This window comes from Gavialis gangeticus, unplaced genomic scaffold, assembly GCF_001723915.1.
Source record: "Gavialis gangeticus isolate Ggan-Ray unplaced genomic scaffold, GavGan_comp1, whole genome shotgun sequence".
NCBI lineage: Eukaryota > Metazoa > Chordata > Crocodylia > Gavialidae > Gavialis > Gavialis gangeticus.
Window position 1 is genome coordinate 35,071,021 of NW_017729034.1, and position 10,345 is coordinate 35,081,365.

Genomic DNA, 10,345 nt, shown 5'->3' on the forward strand with positions numbered 1-10,345 from the left:
TCTCAAGTAGGGCCAAGGAGGTGATCCTCCCCCTCTATGCGACACTGGTCAGGCCACAGCTGGAATACTATGTCCAGTTCTGTGCGCCCCACTTCAGGACGGATGTGGACAACATTGAGAGGGTCCAGAGGAGGGCCACCCACATGGTCCGGGGACTACAGGGCAGAACCTACAATGAGAGACTGCGGGACCTGAACCTGTTCAGCCTTCACAAGAGAAGACTGAGGGGGGACCTGATGACCATCTATAAACTCACTAAGGGGGACCAGAAGGGTTTGGGAGAGAACTTGTTTCCCTTAGCGCCCCCTGGCATAACAAGGAATAACGACCACAAGTTCCTGGAGAGTAGGTTTAGATTAGACATCCGTAAGAACCACTTCACAGTTAGGGTGGCTAGGATCTGGAACCAACTTCCAAGGGAAGTGGTGCTGGCTCCTACCCTGGGGGTTTTTAAGAAGAGGCTTGATGCCTACCTGGCTGGAGTCCTCTGAGCCCAGTTTTTCTCCTGCTCAGGCAGGGGGTCGGACTTGAAGATCTACAAGATCCCTTCTGACCCTACTGCTATGATTCTATGATTCCTGACCCTTGATATTTCATAGATTTCATAGATGTTAGGGTAGAAAGGGACCTCATGAGATGGTCAGGTCCAGCCCCTTGCCCAAAGGGCATGAAGTCAGCTGGGGTCGGATGACCCCAGCAAGGTGAGTATCCAGGCATTTCTTGAATGTATCCAGAGTAGATGCTTGCATATTAGGAGTGTGTGAAATTTTACTGACAGTTTTGTTTCAATGCTATTTCGACTCGTTTTGAGCTTGAAACAGCAAAATTGAAATGAAGCAGACAGCTTTGAAACAGCCTCGAAATGAAATGAGGCAAGTCGAAACGTTTTAAAATTTTCAAAACATTTTGAGTTTCGAAGCTCAAGCTGGGTTTGCCTGCAGGGAAACAGAAACTAAAGTAAGGAGAGGGAGGGGGAAGGGTGGGAAGGAGCGCTCTCATTATTGACTGTGTACCTGGCCAGTGATTGTCATCCTTCCCTGAGGTCCCTTCCAATCCCAGTGCTCTGGGGGAGAGATTGAAAAACTGCATAAAAGGCAGCATCGTTTGAACTCCCCTGCTTTCTGCCTGGGTGTCAGTTGAGTGAAAGTACACCTCAACACACACAGTGTCACCCACTCATGTCACGAGTTTTACCTGTCAGCAGCTGGAGGTGCAGGGTCCCAGAACCCAGACTCCCCCTGCACCTATCTCCTTGACAGCTGGCAGGCTTCGTGGCTGCAGCAGGGCCTAGCAGGCCTGCAGTTTTCACCCCCTGTGCCCCAAGACAGACACAGTCCCACAAGCACCCATGTCATGAGTTTTGCCCGTCAGCAACCAGAGGTGCTGGGCCCCAGATCCCAGAAGCCCCTGCACCTATCTCCTTGACAGCTGGCAGGGCTTGTGGCCTCAGCAGGGACTAGCAAGCCTGCAGCTTTCACCCTCCTGCACCTTAATACACACACAGTGTCACCCATGTCACAAGTTTTGCTTGTTCACAGCTTGAGGTAGTTTCCCCCAAACCCATGCAACTATCTCCTTGAAACTTGGCAAGCTTTGTTGCCTCAGAAGGGGCTACCATCCCTGCAGTTTTGACCCCACTGTGGCTTAACACATACATGTGACATGAGTTTTTTGCTTTCAAGACTTTGAGGTGCAATTTCCCTGAAACCCCTGCACCTATCTCCTTGAAACTTGGCAGGCTTGATGCCCTCAGAAGGGGATACCACTCCTGCATGATTCATCCAAATCAGGCAAGAAATGACAAAGTTATAGGCTGTTTTGAGCTTCCCCATTATAGCCTATGGGCAAAACATCGAAACAGTGTCGAAACAGCGAAACTGTTTTTGACGAAACAAAATGGAACAGCGGTTTTGAACTGAAACAAAATTAAAATGAAATGCTGTTCCATCAAAATGCAAGTTGAAACTAAATGGTGCCTTTTTGCACAGCCCTATTGCATATCATGTTGTCCCAGTCCAGGTCCATCCATACATAGTTTAGGCTGGGAATCAGGATGTCTCCACAGATTGGAAACAGTGCACAGTGCTCTTCAATGCCACAGAACCAAACTAATACCTTCTCTGCCCACTGGTCATAGACACATCCTGAGAACCCTCACCTCTGTGATGTAAAAATGGGGTAGTCCAGTCTCATACAGATTCAGGAGCCCTGTTATCAAATACTGGACATGATTTTTCAATGTCTGAACAGACATGATAAAAAACAGTGGGGTAATTGCATTCAGTGTGGCTTCCATCACCTGCTTAGGGAGACAGGAAATGAATGCACATGTGGTTAGTGAGATACAGCATAGCTAACAAAATGTTCACAGATCTGCACACTGTGATGTACCCAGACACGTCTGTTGCTATAGAATTATTAACCTAATGGAGAAGTCCTATCACTTCCTAGGCCTATGATGTGATGATTCTGTATCCAATGCCAAGTCACATTGGCTTACTGCTGGACCCTGGCATTTTCAATTCATTCCTAATTTGTACTTATTATGACATTACTCTTTCATTACATTTCAGCATATTTCCCTCCCCCCTCAATGCATGTTAGCTTGTATTTTTCTTAACCAAGTGTTGATTTTGTTATTTTCTGCCCATATATTAACTTCTTTAGGTCACTTAGCATTATTTTTGTGTTCTCAATGGTATTTGCAGCCACACCAATTCAGTATCTTCCAGGCCAGTCCCCTCATTCCCATGCTTCCAAGTCAGGCCTCTTCATCCTTCTCCTCCACACTATGTTTGTACTAGCAAGGGGAGAATACAGAGTGCATGAGAGGCCAGGTCCATGCTTAGTTCCAGCTTCTCCTGGCTGCCTGAAGGAATGGCCGATTGGGTGAAACTCTCACCCCTCATTGCATGAGGTATCAGATAAAGTCATTTAAAAATGTAGCATTTTTTTATAACTTGTGTCTGCAGAGCTCCCAGCCCATCTCTGTTTTCAGAATGGAAGCAGTGGAAGGAGTTCACTCTGGGGTTTCTTCAGCCCCCACAGAGGGTGGGACGGAGGTACTTCTGTTTGGTTTGGTGTAACATTATAACTCAGAACGCTTTGCAGAAATTGTTCCAAGTTATAGCTGGGAGCTGCACTTCTGTCTGCCCCCTAGATGGATGAAGAATGACACACATGCCTCCACAGTCCAGGAGGGCATCCTCTCAGTGCATGCAGACATGCATATGCAACCATACACACATGTGCGCACACATATACATGTGTAACCCACACAAAACATACAAGCCATACAAGTCTTGCTCAACCCCTGTACCTGCACTGCTGAGCTGGAGCACACTTAGTCACTCTGTGAGGGATGGAACATACGAAGTCCTCTCAGGATGGGGCATGCTCAGGGGACATGTTTATATGAGATGGGCACTAACCATGACATTGCCGCTACTGTAAAGTAAGGTCAGAAACAACCTATGTGCTGCCGGGACTGTGCAGTACCGGTGGGTACTGAGCAGTCATTTAGTACTTGCTAAAGCAAGCTAAAGCAAGTACTAAATGACTGTGCAGTACCAACTGTGCAGTGGGGTGCGTATGTAGACATGCCCAGGAAGGACAGAATTTCCCAGAAAGTTAGTTGCCAAACGCTAACAAGTCTCTACTGAGCGTGAGCAAGCTGAGATTTTCATAGGGAAACTTAGTCAACTTTAAATGAAATTCACCGGAATAAGTACCTAACATCAGATCAAATCTCTGCTCCACATCAGAGAGCCTTTAGAGTTCTCAATGAAACACTTATACTAGTGGACATGGACAAATGGCATATTTTTCTCTAAATTTGGTTTAGGAAGTATATGAAGTGATTTTTTGCTGAAATATTAATAACAGTAGAAAAAAATCACCCTGAGGCAGATAACTGACATAACCAAATACTTAAAGTTGGGCAAAGTTCTAAGCAACTAAAACTTTCTCTTATAAGAGAAAGTGTTCATCAGTGTTAATTATAGGCTTGTATTGCTTATAGTCTGATTATACTTGATGATGGTATTTAGATGCTTCTGCTAGAACAATGAGCCATGAAATTAAACTTAATTAAATTAACAAGACTGACATTTGAAATGTCAGGATAGGCTGCAGAAATAATGCCTCAGTAAGGAAAAAAGGATAGTGAAAACCTTTCAGAAGTAGTTTTTTAAGCTGCTTGCCATCACATGAACTCTATCACCTACACTGGATCCTAAATGGAAATTTTGCTTCACAACTTGAAAATCTAGAAATGTAATTTATTCTTCTAAAAAAGGGAAAGATCAATTCTTACAGGCCAGGAGTAAGTCATCAGTGCCAGAAAAGTGTCTTGTCCTAGCCTGCCTCACTTCACATGCTGCTTTCTTCTCTTATGGTGCATTCTTCTAGATCAGGTCCAGATGAGTGGCAGAGGGCCAGCCTACAAGCTAGGTCCCACAGATGGGTTTGGTTTGTGGGTAGAGTCAGCCCATGGGTGCAGAGGCCATGGAACGGGGTGGGCCACCTGGGCCATGGCCCGACCAACGTCTAGCGTGGTGATTCAAACACAGCTCTGCTCCCTGCCTTCCTGCCTCCCTCCCTCCCTCCCTTGTGCAGTGGCAGCTATGCTCTGCCACCTGCAGCCCTGCCAGGACAGAAGAGTGACAGCCCCCTGAAGCCAGTGGGCCAGGCCCTGTTCATGCTAAGAATCGCTGTGCTAAACATTGGTTGGGCCATGGCCCAGGTGGCCCATGCTGTTCCGCGGCCTCGGCATGGGTGCAATTTTAAAGGCCAGCCCAGCCCCGCATGCCCAATCTGACCATGGTATGACCCTGCATGCTGACACTATCCAGAGCTTCCAGAGTTGTGGAAATTAACACAGCCACTGCTCCCATCATCAACTTTCTAGACCTGTGCAAAGCCCTGTGGGCTGAGTGACATGGCTGATGTTTAGCCCAAGTGGCCCACATCAATAGAAAGGCATGTTTTCAGAAAGAGAGAGAGACAGAGAGTGAAGGGGACAGAAAAAGGAAGCAGGCCCTGACACCTGGTATCAGTCATGGTGTAACTGTGCTTCCTCTGTGCTATAGATAAATAGAGGGGGTTTTTTTCTGTAGGGCTAGCATCAGACACCTTTCAGATCCAAATTCTACTAAAGGGCTCTTGCTGCCCATGATTTTCTCCACTCACCTTTCTCTGGGCACTTGGAAACCAATTGTTGAAGAGCACTAGAAATGTCACATGGGCTTGGGCAGCTGCAGTGTCTCTAGTAATGTCCAGCTCCCCAACTTCCTGTGGTGGCTCTGCTAAGTACCTGGAGACAGAACTGGCCAGGTGTCTTAATACTACATAGAGAACCAAAGAATTTGATGTTATTCCACAGCTAATAATAATCAGTATCATTTTAGAAACAAAAAACATATTTTATATAAATTCTCTTTGGTCAGATAAAAGTCTCTGAAGAATCCCTAGCTACTCCCTCTAATCTCTGCCTGGGATCTCAGATACATATATACATATATATTTATATGTATATCTATATATAAGAGAGAGATATAAACTGATCACAGACAAGAAATGGGGCACAGTCATGAGGCACCACAGAGAAAAAATACCTGGCAACTCTGAGAACTAATACCCAGCTTTGTATGTGTGTCACTGATCTAGGACTTCACATGCTGTGTTGAGCTTTAATCTCAAAGGAATTAGAAAATGAAGGGAAAACAATGGAGCATTCCACCTGCTTTGTGTGGAAAGTTAACATACAGATTACAAAACAAAACTGAATCAGTAAGAACCTCATTTTAGGTACCTTTAGTGGAAAGGCACCTACTCTGGAAAGCAGCCTCTGTAGCTTCAGCAGGTTGAACCAATGTGAAAAAGGGTCTGTGGCAGAGCATCTTTGGTGCCTGCTACTTTAAGGGGTGAAAGCAGGCTGTGGAGCTGGTGGCAGGTGTAGTTAGGCCCAATTAGGTGGTCACATGACTGCAAGTGGACCTCCTCCCCCTCCCCGGATTGGAGGAGGGCTAGGAGACCAGGGTATAAGCGCAGGCCCTAGAAGCTGAGCCAGCAGTTACATCTAGGCAGCCAGTGAAGCAATGTCGCACAGCCTGAGGACAGCAGCTCCCAAAACACCTGGAGGTCAGGGCAGGAACTATGGGGATGGAGGAGGTTCCTATGGGTCCTGGGTAAGACCTGAAACTACACCCTGCTGGGGTTGGATGGTGTGGTAGGGCTGCCTAAGGTGGGGCAGTCTCCAGGAAAAGCTACAGCTGTACCTCCCTAGCGAAAGGTGAGGATGGGGTGCTGGAAAGCCTAAGTCCCCATTGACTTGTGGGTACGCCATGGAGGGGAAAGTCTAGTGGAGCACACCCCGACAGAAAAGCATAGGGTCCAGGCCCATAGAGTGGGGCCTGAGACAGGGGCTAAAGCCCACTGAGTGGGGCCTGAGGTCCAAGGGGCATAAGACCCAGGAACCCAGTGAGGGGCAGAGTAGTGGCCCAGAAAGGGGCTAGAGGCTGAGTTCGGCCTGGTGTGGGGCAGAAATCTGGAGGCCACGTAAAGTAGGGCCTGTGGGTGGCCTGAAGGACTGCATGTAGGCAGGCCAGAGTGTGTGAATGATGAAACCCAAAGGACTGGGTCAGGATGGGTCCTGAAGGGCTGCACAAAGTAGGGTGGAATGGGTGAAGCCCAGGAGTGGGCAGAGTGATTGAGGCCTGGCAAAGGGCAGAATGTTAGCGGTCCAGTAAGGGGCAGAGTTCGGCCCAGCAAGGGGCTGGAGCTGTCAACAGTTTAAATGCCATCTGCTAGGCATGGGGAACAATGTAGGGAAGGCTCAAAGCCATGTATTTGGCCCAGTACACCAGAGCCACAGTTAGGGCAGCCTCCTACATATAAACACAATGTTTTGGAAACATTAAAGGTGCCTGCCGGCAGGCAAGGCAGAGCAAAATGCCCTGGACAGTTGGGCAGGCCAATGTCATGACCGGCCTCAAGGCAGCCCTCTGTCACAGGGTCCTAAAGTTGAACCCAAATTACCTTCTTTTGCCTGAAAAGCAGGATCATGTATTTTCTGATCATGTGTGCATGTTCTGTAAAATCCCAACGACACCTAGCCACTTTTCTCTACATCTCTGAATCTAATCAGGAGTCAGTTGGGTATCACTTGGTAAGGGAAGAGCTAACTAGAACAGCATTCCTTTTACTCAAGGATAACATCTGTCGGAAGTGAGAGTCAGGCTTGTGAATGAAAATATGCCAGCAAAACTAAATATGAGGAATCATGAAATGCTCACCATCACAGAACAGCAGAACATATTTCTTTGACTGGACCAAAGGCAAGACTGGCAGGACACAGTCCCACATTGCACCAATATAAGGAGCCATGGCTGGAACAGAGGAAAGGAAAATGCACTCAGCTTTGTTTCTAGCTGACTAGTTGCTTTCTGTTCCACAGGGACCAATTCTGACAGCCACAGTACAGAACAAAGGGAGATCAGCTGAAGGAAAAGATTACTTTTTCTACCCAGCCTCACAACACAGAGATGCTGTGTGAGAATATGAGTGTGAATATGAGTGTGATGGAGAACGAGGATATGAGGAACAAACTACAACTAACATGAGGTATTACAATTCTAAGTTTTGGCCAAGAACCCCATTCCAGAACAGTTTTTGGCTGAAATATTTTGATGAAAAAACCTGAAATTTTCCACGGAGAACACTTTTGCAAAAGCAACCCTTCCTCCCATTTTCCATTGAAAAACTGAAAAAATTCAATCAGACCAGCCAAAAGTGTGGGGATCAGAAGGGCACAAAGGAAAATCTCAGCTCATACCTATTTAACAGGGTCAAACCAATTCTACAGAAAATGACATCAAATACTTGCTAAGCTTAAAAGAAATCTACAGTGCAGGAAATAGAGGGAGATGGTACCTTTGAGTTGGCAAAGTTTCACCATAGCACAGAGGATGCTGTGGTGGGGCAGAGCTTTTGGTTGGATCCTCTCCTGTAGCTTAGCCAAGACAATTTCTGGGCAGTGCTTTGCAGTGGCCACCAAAACGCCAATGGCAGCTTTCTCCAGTTCCTCATCCAGCTCCTGCATCAGAACAAAGAAATTCAGGTGACATTAGATACACTCAAAATTACAGATGAAAAATTATTCTCAACAGATGAATTACCATTCCAACTCCTATTGGAAAATAAGACAAGCATTAGAATTTTGGAGAGAGTCAGAGATTTGGAATCATTTCTTTTAGTTACTGCTCAGGTCTGAATATGCTTAGGTCATGAATCTGATACATTTTCAAGTCATGTAAGCACATGTGCATGTTAAATGACATCCCAACAATACAAACAACTATTCTTTTGTTTTTTGACATGGTGTTGTTACCTAGAGAGAAAGCATGAAGCTTAGATTCAAATATGGTGTTCCAGATTTAAAGTATTTTTTCCTCCTCTTTATCATATGCATTTACCTGGATGAGATTGTTGGAAGTGATATCAATCAGCCTCTGGGCTAGGTCATTTTTCAGATGGGTGACAGCATTGATTTTTCTCTCCAGAGTTATCCAAGTGTGAAACTGGTGCTCCAGAGACAACTGCAAGGAGAATAGGAAAAAGAAAGGTGAAATGGGCAGATGTGAGAAAGCAAGGATTTACTAGCTTCTGATATAACAAATGCTGTGTATTAAAACAAAATGACTCCCATTATTTTGATTAATGGGATAGTTCGGAAGGAAAGTGATCAAACTTAAGGGAACGCTGAGATGGAAAGAGACTAAATCATATGGAATTAATAGATGAGGGAAGAATGAATCATAGGGGACAGGTAAAGAGAGAAATTAGTTTATTAAAGAGAAGTTGATTCATGTAAGACCTATTGTTGCACTGCATAGAAAATGTTTATACCTGATCTTTGTTTTCAAGACACTGTAATGTGTTGCTTATTTCTGCCTCTTCATTGTCCAATTCAGTGAGCTCAGGACTTCCCTCTCCTTTCCCCAAAGCCTTCTGGCGCATTTTTGAAGCTGACACAAAGAACACAAACAAGTTATGTTCTTAATATCTGGTCTTACAAGATCTTTAGCCTTTTTCAAGCAGAGCTTACTGGAACAATGTCCAGTGTCAACCCATGGAAACCTGCAGAATTCTAATGACTTCATTGATTGTTAGGATAGGCCATAATGGATAATTCTACTGTTACTAGGAGATCCGTTTATGTAACAGGTTCCTTTGGTAGCCAGCTTAACTTTTTTTCTGATTCAGTTACAATCTTAAGACAGAGAGCAATAGAGACCAAGGTTGCTGAAGTCAATGGCATCCTCCTGATGTGAAACAATGTGGGAAAGAAAATCAAGCCCATTGACAATGAGCAAATGGAATTGGGCAGGGCCAGAGGAAGGATGGCAAACCAATCGATCAATCAATCTGATACCGTTTGAGAGCCTCAGCATCCATAAATTAGTATTACTGGCACCTGTGTGTTAGTAGCAGCTTGAAGACCTAGTTGTGGACCATGGCCCCATTGTGTTTGGTGTTGTACAAATATGTAGCCATGTTCTTCAAACCTTCATAACGTTCCCTCCTCACATAAGCAGCACATTCTTCTTTTTAAAATGTGTATCACTTCTTCTGACAGTTTTGGCAAATGACACAAGTAGGAAGATAAGGATTTGACAAAATGCATTTGCAAAATACATACTGCTACCTTTTCCTATGTGGGCTAATGCCATCCTTATTTAGTTTTGTTTTTTCAGGAGCACCAGTGTATTACTGTGGTCCTATGGGACACAGCAAAAAGTTTGATCCCCCAAAAGCAGTCTGAAAAACATGGAACAAGAGAGTAGATTTTCGAATGTTACTGCTTGACTGTGATTTTCAAAAACACACAAAGAAGGTAGGTAAAGAATTATTCCATTCATAGTATATGACAAAGAAAAAAGAGAAAGCCTGATCAACTCTGAATTCACTGTATGTCAAGTAAAGCTGCACAAAAAGTGGCTTTCCCATTTTTCAAAAATGTTTCCAGATTTCAATTTTTTTTTGCTGCATTCCAGAGAAGATACCCTTCCATGTTTTTAAGTGAAAACCAGAGAGAGAGAGAGAGAGAGAGAGAGAGAGAGAGAGAGAGAGAGAGAGAATGCTACCCCAGAATAGCCAGAAGAAATAAGTGCCTAGCAGTGAGGCACTTACCTGGGTTGTGAGAGATGACATTTAAAGTCCCTAGCTGGCCTAATCTGCCTTCTTCATCTTCTAGTGTGGGGGGAGGAAGAAGGTGGCTTGTCAGAGCCCTTTTCTGAGGGTTGCTGCTTACAGCGGTTCTTTTAAATAACTGAGAAGTCCTCAT

General features: G+C 45.0%; 1 protein-coding gene across 1 annotated transcript in view; it reads right to left on the reverse strand.

The window, feature by feature from the left end:
• Nucleotides 1-10,345, reverse strand: part of LOC109304230 (maestro heat-like repeat-containing protein family member 1) — a 95,598-nt gene extending 85,253 nt beyond the window's left edge. Inside the window, exons 1-6 of the mRNA XM_019526710.1 lie at nt 10,192-10,345; nt 8,908-9,026; nt 8,475-8,597; nt 7,933-8,095; nt 5,191-5,345; nt 2,159-2,299 (exon numbers count right to left, since the gene is read on the reverse strand). Coding sequence (XP_019382255.1) covers nt 2,159-2,299; nt 5,191-5,345; nt 7,933-8,095; nt 8,475-8,597; nt 8,908-9,026; nt 10,192-10,345 — 855 coding nt within the window. The remainder of the gene's footprint in view (nt 1-2,158; nt 2,300-5,190; nt 5,346-7,932; nt 8,096-8,474; nt 8,598-8,907; nt 9,027-10,191) is intronic.